Raw genomic sequence first — 19735 nt, 5'->3', positions numbered from 1 at the left:
TCCTGCTGGAAGTTTCCCATTACCAGAAGTCAGAGGATCCCCTGGCTCTTCTTGTTTCACCGGCACAGGATACTGGTCATGTTTTTGAGCGTTTAAGGCTTCCTCCGCTTGGTCAAGATCACCCTCTGCTGCAACAACTGCTCTTTCTACCTCCTGCCTTGTGCACTTAAACCGCATCTCCATATCGGTAATCCTAGCAAGTTCTTCAGCTATATCTATTTTCAAGTTCCCAGTATTCTGAGTGCTTTGCTTCTCTACTTCTTCTTCACTCCTGTCAAACAACCAATGGACAGACTCCTCTACCTTGCCTTCATTCAACATCAGAGCTGTTGTTGCATGCTCTTGAGAAATTCCCATGGCTACAAGTTGCTGGGTAAGCGTTTCAAGCTTTCTAGACATGAGATATGTGCTACACTTCTCATGCAATTCCTGAGCCCGCCTCTCCTTCTGCCGCTGATGTTTTCTTTCATTCTTCTGCCGGATTTTTTCTCTCTTATCATTGTCTGCACCCGGTATCACTTCCTGCCGGACGGATGCATTTGATGTTTTCTCCTTGTGATCTTCCGATTCACCTGACCAGCTACCATTGTTTGATATGGCATCAGACTCAACCCCGTACCCGTCAGCCTCATCTATACTTCTGAAGCGACCATTATGAAGTGGTGAACCAGAAGATATCGAGACTGGATCAAGAACCTGAAATGTTCCCAGAAGAGGATTGTAAGCATTGGCTGGCATACTGCTATTTGCGTTAATGGATACTGTAGGCTTCATGGACGCCTTTTGGGCATCCTTTCCAGCCTTCTTCTCCTTCGATTTTGACTTCGAAGCTGGAGACATCTTCAGGGAGAACAACAAAGTCCCTGTGTCATTTAGAACCAATCGAATAGTCAATTTGACAGTCATCAGAGTAACACCCCAATTGTTCTCTTGAACTGTACCATAACACATCCCTGCACTTCTCCCGACATGTTAGATGCCACACAAAGGGATAGGAAAAAAAGACCGTAGCCTTAAATAAAAATCTTGCTTGTGCATGGAACAGAATATATCTTTAAGGACAAAAACACACTCAAGCACACAGGCAATGTACATGCTGCAGCAACAACACAGAAATAACAAAGTGAATCAAAGAGTTAGGGAGACAGAGGAGACAGACAATCAATTGATGTCTTGTCAAGGAAAGCTAAATTAGCTGCCACAGAACAAACAATGCTGGAAACAAGCGAAGATTATAAGCTTTTGTTATTCAGAGATGATCCCACCAATTGTGGCCATTCAGAGACACGCTTAAGGGTCACAATCTCCGAACAGGACAGTCACCGAATGAGACATTCGCAAAAATTCAATTATGCAAGTTAGGCACAAAGGCGGAGATGAAATAATATTAGCTTCTTAGGACAAGTTCGCAGTTGACAATGTTAGATACGGTATGGAAATTGACTCAAAGCCACCGGACACGATCACAAAACACGAACATCAGCCTCTATCAGCCACAAAATCTCGTCAAAACCAACGCTAACGCGAGGACTGTCAAAGACCAATAACGGAATACCCAGAGCACAAAAAGAAAATCCCAATTACATAAACGACCAAAGGAAATTGCCCAGACACGGAGAAGGAAACGACCGACAGCACCCAAATGGACCCAAAATTTCAGATCGATCAACAAAGCTAGAACGTCTGAGCAATTCATGGATCATAAGAGAGTCCAAAGGAAGCCACCAGTCGAAATTCATAAATCCATCCGTAAAAAGTCGTCGAATTTGCCGAATTCCCCAAACACCCGATAACAAAAAACGAAGAAATCGAGATTCAACAAACGCATCGACGATAACAGAGCACTCGATGGGCCAGGAAATCAAACAGCCCCAGAATCCGAGACGCGGAGAAAAAGAAGAGACGGACCTGGTCGGAAAAGACGATTGGGCCGAGGCCGATCGATCGACGGTCAAAATCGCGCAGGCGAGAGAGAGAATGAGAGAGAGTCGGAGAAAAAGAGATATGTATTACAAGGTCCAAACTGAATCGAAATTAGGGTTTTGTCTGGAGAACAGAGAAATAAGGAGAGGAAATGAGTGAGACTCCTCGTTGGCGTGGAAAAAGATGGTATATATGTTTGATATAAAGTTAACATCACACACTAAAGTAAATACACAGTGTAACATCTAAGTATAAAATTTATTTTATCCAAGTATAATACACTCAAAACTTGTTTTGAAAAATGTATAAAAGTTTTTAATTTTTTTTTAGTTTTCGAAATCGTCTGTATAAAAAATTAAAAAACGATGTATATTAGAAAAAAATACTGAAAAAGTATATTTAAAATTTTATATTTATTTAGTTTTTATGAAATTTAAGTTTATTTAACTCAATGGAAAGTTATTTTATCCAATATTTGCATTTTTTTCTTTTTACTATTTTCACTTGTCCTATGTTGTTTTATAAATTTCCAGAATCTCTATAAATTAATTATTATTAGATTATAATATCTAATGTTTTACGTATTTCTCATTTCCAAAATATTTTCATCTATAGATATCATTTCAATATTTTTTTGTTGGTTTTTTTTAATCTATAATTTCATTTGTTCAGGTTTACAGTTTTCTTACATATCTTCCTGTTTATTGCATTCTCATTTTTTTCCGTTATAAAATTTACACATAAACAAACAATTGTTAAAAAGAATTTTACCATAACAATTTTAAAATATCTTTAAAATTTAGAATTTTTTAGTGACATAATTGCGCACAAAATATTTTATAAAAATTTTAAGATATCATATGTCAAAACAAAAAATAATAATTTTAAGATATCACGGAAATCATATTTAACAAATATAATATCACAAAAGTCTACCAATAAATAATATATATACTATATATAATGAAAATCATAACAAAGAAGGCATAGTGCAAATCGCTCACGCAGTCCAGAAAACGGTGCGTTTTGAGACCCTCCACTCCGTCTTCCTCCACCATGGAAGGTGTGGTTGTGAAGCTCCCGTCGTTCAAGTTCCTCGGCCCTAACGTTGTCTTCTCCTCCTTCCCCTCCACTCGCCGGAGTTCCTCCGGTGTTCGTCTCTTCTCTGCTTCCTCGGCCTCTGCATCCATCGCCGCAGATTCAGAACCCACCTCCCTCGGTCACGTCGTTCGACGAGATTTCCCCATCCTCCACCAGGTTTTTCCCACTTCCTCCTGCTTCTTCATCCTGATAGGTGAATTTCTCGGAAATCGATTTGTTCTTTGACGCTCGATCAGTGATAGTTTTGGTCTCTCGATTTGGATAACCTGTTGAATTCCTTGAATTCATCTCTTCAATTGTAGAATTGAGGTTTCTGTATTGGTAATTTCACGGGATTATCCATTTTTTTTGCTTTTCTGTAGCTACAGCATTGAAAGATGGGAGAGTTATGGATACGCTGTTATTTTTGAGGTGTTGCAGGAGGTGAACGGCTCAAAGCTTGTGTACTTAGACAGTGCTGCAACTTCGCAGAAACCGACGGCAGTGTTGAAGGCCTTGCAGAATTACTATGAATCTTTTAATTCGAATGTTCACCGTGGAATCCACAATTTGAGGTGCGTTTTGTGTTAAGCTAGAATCTATGGTCTCTCAGGAGGAGTACTTGATGTTTTGGTCTTAGTTTATGTATATCTTGATTTCAATCTGGTTAGTTTTTCGTTTGAGTGAAATGGTTTCTGGGTATTTTCTGTTGATTGATTGCAGTGCTAAGGCTACGGATGAGTATGAATTGGCCAGGAAGAAGGTGGCGGCTTTTATCAATGCCTCGGATTCTAGAGAGATTGTGTTCACGAGGAATGCTACGGAAGCCATCAATCTTGTGGCCAAGACATGGGGTAAAAAAAACCTAAAACCAGGAGATGAGGTACGTCCTTTGTTGTCTTCTTACTATGCACTTAGAGATAGAGAGATGCTGTTGCTCTTGTTTGTGCAAATGATCATAGAAATCATTCTTTCACAAGATGATCCTAAGAAGAAAGAAGTGGGAAGTTACAAAGAGACGTCGAATATATTTGGTTACACTTTCAAACTGGAACTCACTAGGAGGAAGAGAGAATTATGGAATCCTCTATTTTGAGGGAAATGTCATGAATTCTTAGCTGTTAAGTTAGCCTGTTGGCAATAAGAAGCTTTGAGATGTAACAGATGTTACAAACATTGGTCTGCAGTTGAGTTGCTTTTGAACCTACATTTTCTTCTTTGTGCATTTTCAAATTGACTTTGTTGTTTGTTTTCCTTTATCCTCACAGAATAAGATGGTGAATGATGCTAGTTTCTCAGGTTGTACTTACGGTCGCGGAACATCACAGTTGCATTGTTCCTTGGCAAGAAGCAGTTGAAGAAACTGGCGCGGTTCTAAAATATGTAATGTTGAATGAAGAGGAAGTTCCAGATACTGACAAATTGAAGGAAATGCTTTCTCAAAAGACAAAGATTGTTGTCGTTCACCATGTCTCAAATGTGCTCGGTAGGTTCTGTTTTCCTGGTTTCATCTAAAACAAATTCATTTAACTTGGATAACCGAATGTGGCTTCTGCCTGTGGAAGCAAACTGGAATCGGTAATTATGTCTTTACTGCTGCTCTTTTTCTTCCTGTTTAGCCTCTTCGCTTCCTATAAAAGAGGTGGTTGTCTGGGCACATAATGTTGGAGCGAAAGTTCTCGTTGATGCTTGTCAGAGCGTTCCCCACATGCCGGTCGATGTTCAAAATCTTAATGCTGATTTTCTAGTGGCTTCTTCACATAAGGTTAGAGTTTTTTACGTTTGTTCTGAAATACATTGAGCCTTGTGGCATGTAAACAAAGTTGAAGAATAATCATGCTTCAGATGTGTGGGCCTACAGGAGTTGGCTTCTTATACGGTAAGAGCGAGATACTGCATGCCATGCCTCCATTCTTAAGTAAGCCATCTATCATAAGCTCTTCAATGCAAACACTCCTATTTCCCTTTATATATTTTGGAAATGGCTGGATTGAGCGCTGCGTAAATTTTGTTTTGGTTTTGTGCTCAGGTGGTGGAGAAATGATTTCAGAGGTATCTCTTTATCATTCAACTTATGCGGAACCTCCATCTAGGTTAGTGGTTATGCTTATATTAATAACTACTTATGGATGTAGCTTGTGGCATGAAAACAAATAAGTGTGAATGTTTATCAGATTTGAAGCTGGAACACCTGCTATAGGAGAAGCAATTGCCCTGGGAGCAGCAATTGATTACTTATCGGGGATTGGCATGCAAAATATCCATGAATATGAGGTTTGCTTCAATTTCCCTGCAGCTGTACCTCTGACTGTTACTGAAAATATGGTTCATAACCTTAAAGCACTTGAGGGTTAGATGCAAGAGTTGTCCTTCCACAGCGAGAACGCACACACTTTTTGTAAAATGACTCGTGGCTGAAAGCACTCACTGTTTCAGAACATAACTAAGTGATGTTTTTTTTTTCTTACCGTGATTAATGTTTTACGCTTTGCAGATAAAACTTGCTAATTATTTGTACGAGAAACTTTCTTCTGTGCCTGGGGTTCAGATATATGGCCCGAAACCTTCTGAAAGCGTCCACCGGGCTGCCCTTTGTTCCTTCAATGTGGAGGGCCTACACCCAACTGATTTGGCAACCTTCCTTGATCAACAGGTCTGTTGTTACCGAGGTTCCTGGCTTGTTGTCTCTCGTCATTTCTGGTTTTTCTCTTACCTTCCTTAACAACACTCCCGATGATTCTAGATGTGATACATTACATTTAGAGTGCTTGACCCTAAACCGAGGCATATCTTTACTGAATAGTGTTATCGAAACATGTTGATATATCGAAATCAAAAGAAGAGAATCCTCAAGATGACTTATCCCCGTTCTTACATGGACCGAGTCTGACTCTGTTAGGCTTTCCTCTATCTATATCCAGTGTTCTCGATCAGGTCAAGACAAATTAGGTGGCATTTCGGGTTACAGTTTTGGTTTGGTTGGGATATATTCGGGTTCAGTTATTTCGGTTTTAGAAAAACTATGATCATTCAGTTTTTATATTGAATTCGATTTCGGTTTTTATTGATAAAAATACTCATTTTTCAAAGAAATTTTCGGTTTTTTTGAATATTTTTTATTCGGTTCAGTCCATGTTTGTTTGTTTTTTCGTTTTAAAATAATCGTAACTATTTGGTTTTTATATATCTGATTCAGTTCGATTACTGTTCGGATGGATTCAATTATTCGGTTATTAACCAAACAGCGGTTGATCTTTGCAGCACGGGATCGCCATCAGGTCAGGACACCACTGTGCGCAGCCCGTCCACAAGTACCTGGGAGTGAACGCGAGTGCACGAGCCAGCCTCTATCTCTACAACACAAAGGAGGACGTCGATTTTTTCATCGATGCACTTGCCGACACTGTCGGCTTCTTCAGCTCCTTCAAGTAGCAGAATGCCTTCTTCTCTCGTTTTGTAAAATGGATCTGTGAAATCTCCATGAATGAGAAGAAATGGAGATTTTTCTCTGTACAATCTGAAGAATAAGCACACAGAGATATCGAGTGTTTGGGCTTCTATCCTATTCGCACTATTATGAGTTGATTCTATTCTCTGTGATTTTTTTCCCTCTGAATCTAAGCAGTGAGAACAGAATCAAAAAGAAAAAAAATCCTTAAAGGTCAAAGCAATTACGAATAATTGCTTAGCTGATCGATTTTTTTTTTTTATAAAATAAATTGAATCGAACGAAACGTATTTTGTTTCTTTACATGCAAGTCACTGACCGTTTTATGCCCGATTCTGTATCACATTTATTTGCATATTAAGAATTCCGCAAAATTAATCATTCGTTATTTTCGAATCTTAGAATTCAATTTTTCTAACAAAGAAACTAAAGATCATTTTAAAATTTTCAATGAATATTAGAAAATTTTGTTTAGTTTTTAAAAGTATCAAGAACAATTTCCTGTTTTTTAATAGACCAAATATAATTTTGTAAGTTTTTAAAAATACTTAGTATATTTTTGTATTTTTTGGGATAACCGACGAAAAATTAGAATTCATATAAAAAAACTCGCGGTTATTATATATACATTATTCGAGTATCATCGTAAATATCCGGTAATTTTGTCCCATCCTGCTCACGTGGATCACTCGAAGGTATGTAAACTCTTTCTTGCGGATTGGTTCACCAGTCCAAAGGCATCCTCGCAACGGCGAATTTATTTCTTATTGAGAAATTAAAACAAAATCAGAGCGTAATCATAATTATGTTAAATTAAATAATTTATCCATTATCTTTTTCTTTATAAATTTATTCACAAGGCTTTATGATTGGTTTAGTACCAAAACCCGACCCGATTCCCCAAATGCCCGAAACGCCCGCTCCAACGGCTAGTAAAATAATTTAAAAAAGCTACTAGTGACAATCTTGGCCGTCAATTCTCAACTCAGTCAAATGAACGGTTCAGATTTAAAACCAAATAAATCGACCGTTGGAGAGCCAAAAGTGGCCTTTCAGATTAGTACGCCACAAGCTACTTTCAGCATTTTTTTTTCTTCAACCACGAACATCTGCCAAAAAAGCAAACTTTGTTCGACAAAAATTAGGGTTTCTATAGAGGGAGAGCGAGTGCGGGAACTGATTGTGGAGAAGGCCGGACAAGAAGTAGCCGTCTCCGGGATTTCATTTCGTCTCTGCCAAGGAGTGTCGGAGAAGTGTTGATTCAGATCCAAGATAAGGAAGAAAGTTCAGAAATGGCGTCGAGAGCTCAGGTTCTACCTCACCAGCGTGGAACTGCGGGTTCGTGTTTCCTGATTGTTTGGTCTGGGCGTGTAGTTCGTTCTGAATCTTCATGGGTTTTGATTGAACTGCGTCTTTTGGCTCTGAATTCTGCCTGTTCTTTATCTATTTTGGTGAATGACTCGGGTGGCTACTCTGTAATATTTTCTTAATCTTCACGAGTTTTGGTTGATCTGCGTGTTTAGGGTAAAAAAAAAGTTCATGTTCCTTTATCTACTTAGTACTACATGTGATTTCTAGTAATTTGTGCTGAATCTTCATGGGTTCTGGTTTCATATGTGGGGTTCGCGTAACAATTTATCATGTTCTTTATCTGTTTTGGTGAATTCCGCATGTGGTTTCTCCGCTATTTGTTCTGAACCTTAACGGGTTTTGGTTGATTTACCTGTTTTTCGATCAGAATTTATTCTTATATCAGATCTGGTGAATAGCAGAGGATGCCTCTCCGTATATTTGTTCTGAATCTTCTTAGATTTTGGTTGATCTGTGTGTTTCTGTCACGATCTCTCTGTTTGGTGAATATCCCAGCTGTTTTATTTGAATCTGGGTTTCTCTTCCATGTATTTTGCTTGATTTTGTGAAGACGGGTGGATTCTTGAAGTTTTGATCTACTTAGATAATGAATGAGGGGAACTGATTTTCCTGAATGCTCCTGAGAAATGTCATCATAGTTTCTATTATATCCGGCTACTAATGCAATAGCTCCATAGGAGCACATGTTCGTGATTTCTGAATATTGATCAACTTCTATAATGCCAAAAATATAGGAGAGACGAAGCCGACAAACGCTGTGGGAAATGGAAAGAACAATAGGAAGGTTCTTGGAGACATTGGGAATCTTGTGGTTGGTCGTGTCGTTCAGACCGGAAAGGTTTTACTTGATCATCTTTCTGACATGATGTTTAGCGTGTTCTTTCCGTTATTTGCTTCCCAGAATTCGGAATCTGAATAGGCAAAGTTGATCTCATCAGGATCTGCAAAAGCCTAGAAACGAGGAAATTAGAGAAAATGGTGCTGTGACAAAGGCATTAGCTTCACTGAAACTAAACCAACCCTCAAAACCCGAGGTTCTTGCCATTAACACCGATGAAAATGAGAAAAGCTGCAAACCTGTTGGCAAAAGAACTCCCAAAAGAGGTACCAAGACATTCAGTGCAACCCTCACAGCTCGAAGCAAGGTTAGACACAAATTTCCAATTTTTAGTTCAATTATTAGTGACTTGAAGAAGTTTGATCAATTCCTTTTCATTTGATGAATCTTTTTCTTTATCTATCTCAATAGGCTGCAAACGGAATGAAAAAGTGCAAGAAGGATACCGTGATTGACATCGATGCAGCGGATACTGATAATGAATTGGCTGCCGTGGAATATGTGGACGATATCTATATGTTCTACAAGATGGCAGAAGTAATCTTTGTTTCCATCTTGCAACTCAAACCCATCATTAATTTTTACATCCTGTTATTTACGATTTTAATGCCGGTCACTGCAGGTTGAGGGAAAAGTCAGAGACTACATGGGATCACAGCCTGAACTGAACACAAAGATGAGATCAATACTTATCGATTGGTTGGTTGAAGTTCACAGAAAGTTCGAGCTCATGCCTGAAACTCTCTATCTCACCATCAACCTCATTGACCGGTTTCTTTCGGTAAAAGTTGTCCCGAGAAGGGAGCTTCAGTTGTTGGGCATGAGCTCCATGCTTATAGCCTCCAAGTACGAAGAGATTTGGGCACCAGAGGTCAATGATCTTGTCCTCATCTCAGACAGTGCTTATGTCAAGGAACAGGTTCTGGCCATGGAGAAATCAATCTTAGGACAGCTCGAATGGTACATCACCGTCCCAACGCCTTATGTCTTTCTTGCACGTTACGTTAAGGCCTCGGTTCCATGTGACAAAGTGGTAAGCATCTGTTTCCAGCAAAAATTAACATGTTCCCCGTTGTAAGCTATCTGCTTTCATCGGTATCGCCCATCAATCTCTCTCGGGTTATTTTTCAGATGGAGAATTTGGTGTTTTACCTGGCCGAGCTTGGACTTGTCCAGTATCCTTCCGTAGTCTTATACCTTCCATCAATGTTGGCTGCATCAGCCGTTTACGCGGCTCGAAGCATTCTTGATTGGAAACCATTTTGGACCGAGACCTTGAAACATCACACCGGTTACACAGAAGACGAGATATCGTAACCAGTTTCCCCCTCGATTTTTCGTCTCCGATCCTTTAATGTGTAATCTCATCAACAACACTGAGAAATCATCAATGGATCCCTTTTCTGTGCTTCAGGGACTGCGCCAAGATGCTGGTGGAATTGCAGGCTTCAGCTTCAGAAAGCAAGCTTAGAGCAGTCTACAAGAAATTCTCTGTTCCTGGAAACTGTGCCGTTTCATTACTCGTACCGGCTAAGGATTCCTCGGTTTCTTGCTCGTGAAGAAACTAACCCTAGTTTGTCTCGGTGTTTTTTTTTTCCTTCTCTCTGATCATGTTTCCTGTAATGATCTTTTGATGACATCGTAGGACGATGACCATGTTCGGTTTCTTTTTCTTTTTTTAATGTTTCTAGGTTTATGTGATAATTAATTCTCTCAAAAATAGTTTGTTTCCTTGGAAACGAAGAAGCTTGATTGTTTTGGAGTTTATGGCTTTTTGTATTTTTCCATCAGGAAAAAAAAAAGAAAAAGAAAAATGGTACGAGGATATCGATTTATTGTCTCTGCTTAGTGATGGGATCATACCACAGTTAATATGTATCAATTCCAAGTAATTGGATTATTCACCATTTAAACACTAAATATATAACACGAAATTATCAACGTTACAAAAAAAAATTAGAGGGATTCCTTTTAAAGCAAAATAAATACTCCCTCAATTTCAGTTTTGGAACAATTTTTTTTTGTTTCAAAACAAATGATGTTTTCAGATTTTTCATAGAATTTTTAATATTTTATTAAATTTATCTTTAACTAATAATATTTAAATATTTTACATATTTAAACATAACAATTCTCTATACAATAAATAAGGTATTTTGAACAAAATGTTATTCCATCCATTTCACAATGACTGAAGTTTTAAACTATTTTTTATGTTACTAAATATGGTTGTCATTTTAAGTTTTGTAGCCAATTTTTCAAAATAATCTTTAATTTTATTCTTAATAAAAACTAACAAATTCCAATAAATTATTGATGATCTTAAAGATATATGAGACTTTTTTTTCTATTTTCTTAAAAAAACGCAAAAAACAAACTTTAAACGTCAAGTTTTGTGAAACAAAAGGAGTATTTTTCTTAATTTATGTATTTAAGTTTTAAATATCATCTAAAATGAAACGAATGAGGGATCCTATCTATTATTATGTTACTCCCTATAGTTTTTGGCACTTGAAATCAACCGCCATAGAAAAGTTTATTTTGTTGTGTCCGAAATTGTTGGCATTGAAAAAGTGAAAACCACAATAAGAATACGAATTGTATTCATTGAATCATTGAATCGTTTGTTATATAATATCACGTAAGCATACAAATCCAATTTGAATACATAAACAACTTTTTTTCCTCGCTCATCCATTTATAAAGTTCGCATCAATCCAAATAAATTAGTATATATATATATATAGGAAATAAAATTAAAAGATATATAAGTTTGTATGGTTATATTATTTAAATTTAAATGAAAAGATATGTCTTTAGAAAATATTCTTTAAATTAACATATATATATATATATATATATATATATATATAACGAATAATTGTCATTTTAATTTAAGGAAAAATCTTATGCAAAATATACACTTTCCAAAATAATCTCAAGATAAATACTGAACTTTGAAAGCATACAAATAAAATAAATTTTCCATGAGTAATATATTAAAAAAAAAAGAAATATCAAAATCTTGCTAAATTCCAAACTAAAATCTTCAAATTTTAGTATGTATCCAAAGTGTAATTTAGTAAGATCTAGATGATTCATTTTTAATATGGTCATTGCGTAAAACTTCATATTTGTTAATTTCTAAGGCTTTAAAAAAACTTCATATTTATTTTTGGAAGCTTTAAATTTCAGTGTTTATCCTTTTATATATTTTTTAATTTTAATATTTTTTATGAGATTATTCCTACATTTAAATAAAAGGTTATATTTAAAGACTAATGTAAACAAAATATCATATGTTTCATATTAAGAAAACTTGTGTGATTATTAATTAATTACCTTTTGGTGAAGAGTTATTATTATCAGAATAAAAAAGCTAGTTTGATATGATTGAATAAAAGAAATACCTTTTCCAACAGGTATGGCCGTTTCGAAATTCGATTCGAGTTCGAATCAGTTTCTTTTGATTTTAAAAAAATAGATAACAATTGATTATTATATTATATTCGGTTCGGTTTCGATTAACTTCGGTTCTATTTTTTATTAAAAAAATAGATCTTAAAAAATCATTTTTTAGGTTTTTAAAATTTCGGTTCGTTTCGGTTTCGATTTCAAATAATTTTTTTTCTAAAAGTAATAGCGTTCGAAAATTTTGAACGATTCAGATCATAAAAATACCATATTTTTCGAGTCGATGCCATTCGATTTCGAAGAATCGAACCGAAGCATCCACCCTATTTTCTGAAGTGTTAACTATTAAATTCGTTTACAAATTTTTGTTGCAACTTTTTGTTGCCTACAAATACAAGATAGGCATTAAGACACATATATAAAATAATTATTTTAGAGATAAACGGACTGTTCTTACAAATAATTATTGCACAAGTTTTTTTTGGTTAAATTATTGCACAAGTTATTCATAAGGAGTTCCTTTATTTTCTTATAGAAACAAATTTCTCATGTGATCATGTGATGATTTGATAGAATAAACCAATATACCATTGAATCTTCTTTGTATCTTAAAAAACGTTTTTTTTTATTTTTGCAAAATGAGTGTACGCCTAGAAAATATATTTGGATTCTTGTTCTTTTTATTTTTTATTTATCAATTTTTTATTCAACACCACAAATTCAATTTTAATAATGATTATGTTGAACGAAATCAACAATTATGTGAGCCCATTAGAGAATTAGGTTTTTCCATCATATAAAAGAAACTTTAAAGTTATAAAAACCATCGATCCATATTGTTCTAATAGTTTCTGAAAGTTATATCCTATGTATTATTTGAATTTTTCAAAAATATCAAATCTCGTAACATGAATATCTTATAATTGATACTAGAGTTTGGTTTTAGTTTACTGTAGTTTGTCAATTAAAGTTTTTTTTTTTCAAATTGTATGTTATTTGAACATTATAGATGATGTAAATGATCTTTAGAGTTTGAGAATTTTTTGCATAAATATGTTAATGCATAACTTAATTTTTGTATATGGTGTATTTCAATTGATGGAGACAGCAAATTTATTTCTCCATAGACGTGCGGTTGTATACATATACATATATTAAACGTGTTTCATGTTACATTCAAGTGTTCCCACATCACATGAGCCGTGTCAAAAATATATGGGACTTGTACAAAATAAAAATCATTTATTTTAATCATATTATATGTTTTTTTTAATCTAAATCGATTATACATAACTTCAAATTTTCTATTACAAGTTTTATTTTTCTTTGTATTACATTACATGAATAAAGCGAGTTTTTTTTACATGAATAAAGTAGGTTTTGAATCATGTAAAATCAAATTATGTTTATGGGTTAAATTATTCATAATATCAAATAAAAATTAGAAATAAAAAATAAAAATAATACGCAAACCAAAGTATCTAATTTTGAGTGTGTTATTGTTATTATTATTATTATTATTATTATTATTATTATTATTATTATTATTAATTTTGTGTGTGAAACCAAAGGGATAATACGTGAAAAACAAAAAAAAAAAAACACCAGAGAAACGTCCAACGCTCTATACAGGCTCTGTATGTGCTGTATAAATTCACCCTTTCGGTGGACAGGCTCCGTACTGGATCAGAATTCTGGGAGTGAGAGGGAGAGAGATATGGAGGGAGTGGAGCACCGGATGGTGAGAGGCATAGGGTGAAAGCTCTGGCGGTGACATCCACGTGGCCGTGAAAGGAGCCGACGACGGCGCCGTCGTGCTCCTCATCCACGGCTTCCCGGAGCTGTGGTACTCATGGCGGCACCAGATCTCCGGCCTCGCGGCCCTGGGCTTCCGCGCCGTGGCTCCTGACCTCCGAGGTTACGGTGACTCCCAGGCGCCGCCGGAGATCTCCTAAAAAAAATCGAATTTAAAAATGCGATATTTTTTATATTTGGCGTTATTGGGTTTGTAAAACATTTTGGCTTGGTATCTATGTCTCTTTGTTGGCGAGCAAGAAACGGACACAAGGACAAGCGAGGAAGAATCTGTTGACGAGCAAGAATCAAGCCTGACTAAGAGCACGCTGAAACCAAACTCATGAACAACTCATCATCAGCACAAATGGAAATATACAAGTTACCGTTTTCTTATTATATGTTTCCTTCTGTAAGAGATTTACTTTCTTTCTTTTGTGCATATCAAACCTGTATAAACACTGTAATAGAAGTACATGAATGATATGGGAATCAAGTATATTTCTTACAGAAAGTTCACCCCCAAAACAGAACATACGTTCTTGCTTTCTTCTTTGATCAATCTCCAAATACTTTGAATTTCTTTATGGTATCAGAGCGGAAAGATCTGAAATCCTGAATCAATCTCTCTGTCAACTCCTCGTTTTCCCGTTTCTCCACCAATTGTTCATTGTTTCGACATCAGATCTGCAATGGAACAACAAGGAAAACTCATTCCGATTTTACTCAATGGCGAGAACTACTTTTATTGGACTAAGGCGGCAACTGCAGCACTTCACAGCAAGGGTCTGTGGGATCATGTCATCACAACCAGAGTTGCCGCCCCTCCGATGATCCCTGCTGAAGGTGACGACCCTGATTTAGTGGCGCGCCGAAACAAGCAAGAGGAGACAGATCAAGCTGTTTGGAGACAATCCGACAGTCAAGCGCTTGTAATCTTGCAGAGCTCTTTGGAAGCCACCATCCTCCAATCGTTCATTGCTAACGACACAGCCAAATCCCTTTGGGACTCCCTCAAAAAGGTTTACGGTAATCTTTCAAACATAAGTCGGATATTTGAAATAAAGAAGAAGCTTTCTAACCTGCAACAGCATGGACAACCGTTTCCCAAGATCCAAGGCGAATTCTGCGCCTTATGGGCAGAACTCGACGAAATCCGTCCTCCTACTACAGATCTACAGACCTCTCTCGCAAGAGCTCAAGAGGACAAGGTCTTTTCTCTCCTTCTCACCCTTGATGCTTCCTTTAATGACTTGATTTACCACATGTTGCGTCAAGCAAAGCTCCCGAGCTTCGATGAGGTCTGTATGATGATACAAAGGGAGGCAGGCGGTCGCAATCTCTTCACAGGCCCACAAGAACTTGCTCATTACAGCAAACGACCAACTGTCTCGACTTATCAGTCCAAAGACCGACGCCCTCTGTTCTGCGAACACTGCAAGAAGAATGGGCATACCAAGGAACGTTGTTGGATACTCAATCCTCATCTCAAGCCTAATCGGTACAGAGACACCAACCCCACCCGAGGGGCAGCATTGACAGCAAATACAACAGCCAGTTCAGGGGATACTGCAATCTCTTTTACACCTGATGAACTCAAAGGCTTTAAACAATTCCTTCTAGCCATGAACACCAAGGATTCCGGTAACACCACATCTTTTTCTAATATTATTATCGACTCCGGTGCTACATCTCATATGTTCAAAGATTCTGAATTGTTTAACAGCCTAACACATTGCAGTGGAACAGTCTCAGTTGCTAACGGTACTCATGTTCCCATTAAGGGACAGGGCACTCTTCCTTTACTTGGCAAACTCTTGTCTGGATATTATGTTCCAGATTTTAAACTTAATCTTGTCTCTCTATCGCAACTTCTCGAACAGATGTCATGTCGTGTCATTTTTGAAGCTGACAGTGTGCTCTTTCAGGATATTAATACCAATGAGACTTTGGGCAAAGGATACAAAAAGGCCAACTTGTTCTACCTTGAAGAACCGTCGATTTTACATTCTTGTTGTTATTCTGCTTCTCCAAACATTTGGCATGCCCGTTTGGGACATCCGCATTCTAAAGTTTTAGGTTTACTTCTTCCCGATCACAAACATGATAACCTCTTTTGCGAGGCTTGTACGCTTGGGAAACATGTTCGTTCAGTTTTTCCCGTTTCCACTACTACTTATGATAATGTCTTTGATCTTGTTCATTCGGACGTTTGGACAGCCCCGTGCTTCTCTCGGGATAATTTTAAATATTTCGTTACTTTTATCGATGAAAAATCCAAACACACATGGGTCACTCCTCTACGTAAGAAAAGTGATGTGTTTCAAGCATTCCAAAATTTTCATGCTTATGTCACTAACCAATTTGGGTTGTCTCTTAAGATTTTACGTACAGATAATGGAGGCGAGTACATGAGCGACATTTTCCGGCAATACCTTCTCACTCATGGCATCGTACATCAACGTTCGTGTCCACACACTCCTCAACAAAATGGTGTGGCCGAGCGTAAAAATCGTCATCTCATGGAAGTTGCTCGAACTCTTTTATTCCATCGGCACGTCCCGAAACAATATTGGAGCGATGCGGTTAAGATGGCATGCTATCTTATTAATCGCATTCCCACTCAAATCCTACATGATCTTTCTCCATATGAGGTAATTTTTAATAAGAAACCCACAATTGACCACCTTAAAGTGTTTGGTTGCGTGTGTTTTGTTCGTGTTCATGAAGGAGCTCGGGACAAGCTAGACCCTCGAAGCATTCGTTGTGTCTTCTTAGGATACCCATCGGACCAGAAAGGATACCTATGCTATCACCCTCAGTCCCGACATGTTTACACCTCTCGTGACGTGAAATTCATGGAGGATATTAGCTACTTCGACGAGCATGATTGGGTTGTTTTGGAAAATCTTACCCGCCAAGGATCAGATTATCATGACTCTCTCCACCAGTATATTCAGTCCATCAGCAACTTGAATCTCACTACATCACCGCTTCCAAAATCATCATCAACTCTTCTACCACCAGATACAGACAATACCATGATTGAGCACATACCAGACACTGTTTCACCAACACATGGCGCTGACACACCCATCCTATCACAGGTTCCCTCTCTCTCTTCAAATTCTATACCACCACTAACACCCACAACAGGTATCGATGCACAAGAATCCCCTCCAGATGCTTTTCCTGAGGGGGAATCAATTCCAGACCCTTCTCTTGTGGGTGTCGAAGGCTCTGATTCTTCTGCACGCGAGGTCCCCCACCCAGCCGAACCTGCCCACGTGTCCTCTGCTGTGCCCCTACCTCTGCGACGCAGTTCCAGACCTCATCAACCGTCTACGCGTCTCGGCTCAGATTGGGTATTATCTGCTCCCTCGATCAGAAAATCGAACTCTGCCATACACCATCCCATTCAATCTTTCTCGTCATTAGATTCCTTTTTACCTATTGACCACGCTTTCTTGAGTTCAATCGAACACGGAAGCGAACCTGTTAGTTTTTTGCAGGCTAAGGAAATCCCAGTGTGGCAGAAAGCGATGGACGAAGAGATTTCCGCGCTGGAACGTAACGGCACATGGGAAATTACACATCTTCCTCCGAACAAACGGGCTGTCGGCTGCAAATGGATCTATAAAATCAAGTACTTAAGCACGGGAGAAATTGAGCGTTACAAAGCCCGGTTGGTCGCGAAGGGCTTCACTCAAACTTACGGCGAGGATTACACCGAGACATTCGCTCCCGTAGCTAAGCTTTCCACTGTCCGTGTTATTTTATCGTTATCTGTCAATTTAAACTGGGCTTTATGGCAGATGGACGTCAAAAACGCCTTTCTCCAAGGCGACTTAGACGAAGAAATCTACATGACACCACCTCCAGGTTATCATCAAACACTTCAACCGGGCCAAGTGTGTAAACTACGAAAATCTCTCTATGGTCTCAAACAGTCACCACGGGCTTGGTATCATAAGCTCTTAGTTTGTCTAAGGATTCGGAAATTCACTCCATATAAGAGTGTTATATAATTACAAATGAAACTATATTAACATACATCGTTATATCTATGTAATTTCCTATGCTTCTTTCGTATAAAGACAATATTGTCCATTTACATGTGTTTTTTTTGTCATATATTTCGATGGACATTCATTCTCGTGGGCAGAAGCTTGCCGGCCGGAGAGGACAAATTACAACGACAGAACACGTTTGCCTTGTCCTCATAGATTTAGATTCTCTTCTTTCTTGGATGTTTTTTCGGATTAAATTTTATATTAATTATAGCTATCCTATTTATAGGTCAATTTTTATTCTATCTACGATCTTATATTCGATTTTTAATTCTTTTTATATTTTTAAATTATTATTATACACAATTATTTTCACATTAAATTTTATTTGACTATTATAAACATGCCATTTAGATTAAGTCAATTTGAGTGTGATAATATATCATTAATCAATAATCATAACTTATAAGTGGTTAGTTTGGTGTCATACGCTTTTTTCTAGGATTTGATTCCTTTTTTTTTTTTCGTTTTGACCAGATTGCACATGCATTTGTTTCCAGTGTTATTATTTTTGTTTCTTCATGATTACAATTTTAAAAAAATGCGATATTTTTAAATAGAGGAGAGAGAGGGCGGGGTGGGAATGCTTGGACTTATTGCATGAGGCTAATAAAAAAGGGGCCCCACCCGAGGAAATTAAAAGGTGAAATTGAGATGCTTAATTTGTTATTTTTTGTGTTCAGCCTAATCTCCACTAATCACATTATTACTCTTCAGAAAAAAAATCGAATTTAAAAATGCGATATTTTTTATATTTGGCGTTATTGGGTTTGTAAAACATTTATTAAAAAGATATTGAACAAACTGTTGGCGAGCAAGAAACGGACACAAGGACAAGCGAGGAAGAATCTGTTGACGAGCAAGAATCAAGCCTGACTAAGAGCACGCTGAAACCAAACTCATGAACAACTCATCATCAGCACAAATGGAAATATACAAGTTACCGTTTTCTTATTATATGTTTCCTTCTGTAAGAGATTTACTTTCTTTCTTTTGTGCATATCAAACCTGTATAAACACTGTAATAGAAGTACATGAATGATATGGGAATCAAGTGAATATTTCTTACAGAAAGTTCACCCCCAAAACAGAACATACGTTCTTGCTTTCTTCTTTGATCAATCTCCAAATACTTTGAATTTCTTTACTCTTTAGGCCCGATAAAGTGAAAGCTCTGGTCAATCTCAGTGTGCCGTTCACTTTCAAGCCGACGGATCCGTCGCCGGGGGTCAAGCCTGTTGAAATGTTGCGCGCGTTCTACGGCGACGATTACTACATATCCAGATTTCAGGTTCGATTTTTTCACTCGGTATTTGATTCTAGAGAAAACCGATGTTAGTAATCAACTTAATCCACTAATCGAATTCGTCCTTCGTCAAATCAGAAATTGAATCTCATGTAGCTTATGGTTTATAGTGTTTTTGTGGTATGGATGTTATGTTTAGTGGTTGAACCGAGGAGATTATTTAAATTTTTTGATAAAAGAGATTATTTAAATTTTGCTTTGTATAAACAATATGGACCAACTAAAGAAATGCTTATTTCGTTTGTATGCACATCCTACTGATAAGAAACATTGTCCCAACCATTTTCTTAGAGACAGAGATCGGATTCATGGGAATGAAAACGAGAAACAGAGCATATTGATCTCAGTGAACAGATTATAATCAACAAACTCGATGCTTTGGTGTTGTTGTGGCTTTAGGAACCTGGAGACATAGAAGCAGAGTTTGCGGAAGTTGGGACCGAAAGAGTATTGAAGAGGTTTTTCACGTTCCGTACACCCGGCCCGCTTAT

The 19735-nt window shown here is 37.3% G+C and overlaps 3 protein-coding genes across 3 annotated transcripts in view; 2 read left to right on the top strand and 1 right to left on the bottom strand.

Annotated features, from left to right (window-relative positions):
• Nucleotides 1-2097, bottom strand: part of LOC104816955 — a 3801-nt gene extending 1704 nt beyond the window's left edge. Inside the window, exons 1-2 of the mRNA XM_010545999.2 lie at nt 1909-2097; nt 3-863 (exon numbers count right to left, since the gene is read on the bottom strand). Coding sequence (XP_010544301.1) covers nt 3-840 — 838 coding nt within the window. The 5' untranslated portion in view covers nt 841-863; nt 1909-2097. The remainder of the gene's footprint in view (nt 1-2; nt 864-1908) is intronic.
• An 813-nt stretch (nt 2098-2910) lies between these two features.
• On the top strand, nt 2911-6611 carry LOC104816954 (cysteine desulfurase 1, chloroplastic). Its single transcript, XM_010545998.1, has 10 exons — nt 2911-3180; nt 3445-3578; nt 3727-3886; nt 4303-4489; nt 4623-4768; nt 4849-4921; nt 5033-5096; nt 5178-5277; nt 5498-5656; nt 6265-6611. The coding sequence occupies exons 1-10, from the start codon at nt 2980-2982 to the stop codon at nt 6433-6435; spliced, it is 1395 nt and encodes a 464-aa protein (XP_010544300.1). The 5' UTR covers nt 2911-2979; the 3' UTR covers nt 6436-6611.
• Nucleotides 6612-7537: 926 nt separating this feature from the next.
• On the top strand, nt 7538-10427 carry LOC104816953 (cyclin-B1-4-like). Its single transcript, XM_010545997.2, has 7 exons — nt 7538-7789; nt 8557-8660; nt 8761-8967; nt 9072-9197; nt 9283-9693; nt 9792-9973; nt 10075-10427. The coding sequence occupies exons 1-7, from the start codon at nt 7744-7746 to the stop codon at nt 10217-10219; spliced, it is 1221 nt and encodes a 406-aa protein (XP_010544299.1). The 5' UTR covers nt 7538-7743; the 3' UTR covers nt 10220-10427.
• Nucleotides 10428-19735: the final 9308 nt, after the last annotated feature.

Source organism: Tarenaya hassleriana, unplaced genomic scaffold (genome assembly GCF_000463585.1).
Source record: "Tarenaya hassleriana unplaced genomic scaffold, ASM46358v1 Cleome26, whole genome shotgun sequence".
NCBI lineage: Eukaryota > Viridiplantae > Streptophyta > Magnoliopsida > Brassicales > Cleomaceae > Tarenaya > Tarenaya hassleriana.
Note: the sequence above shows the minus strand (reverse complement) of the source record. Positions and strands in the feature narration are given on the sequence as shown.

Bases quoted from the DNA above. Each gene is read 5' to 3' on its own strand.
- LOC104816953 (XM_010545997.2), top strand. From the start codon at position 7,744: ATGGCGTCGAGAGCTCAGGTTCTACCTCACCAGCGTGGAACTGCGG. The intron at 7,790-8,556 runs GTTCGTGTTTCC...CCAAAAATATAG, and splicing joins TCACCAGCGTGGAACTGCGG to GAGAGACGAAGCCGACAAAC. The intron at 8,968-9,071 runs GTTAGACACAAA...CTATCTCAATAG, and splicing joins CCCTCACAGCTCGAAGCAAG to GCTGCAAACGGAATGAAAAA.
- LOC104816954 (XM_010545998.1), top strand. From the start codon at position 2,980: ATGGAAGGTGTGGTTGTGAAGCTCCCGTCGTTCAAGTTCCTCGGCCCT. The intron at 4,490-4,622 runs GTAGGTTCTGTT...CTTCCTGTTTAG, and splicing joins CCATGTCTCAAATGTGCTCG to CCTCTTCGCTTCCTATAAAA. The intron at 5,657-6,264 runs GTCTGTTGTTAC...TGATCTTTGCAG, and splicing joins CAACCTTCCTTGATCAACAG to CACGGGATCGCCATCAGGTC.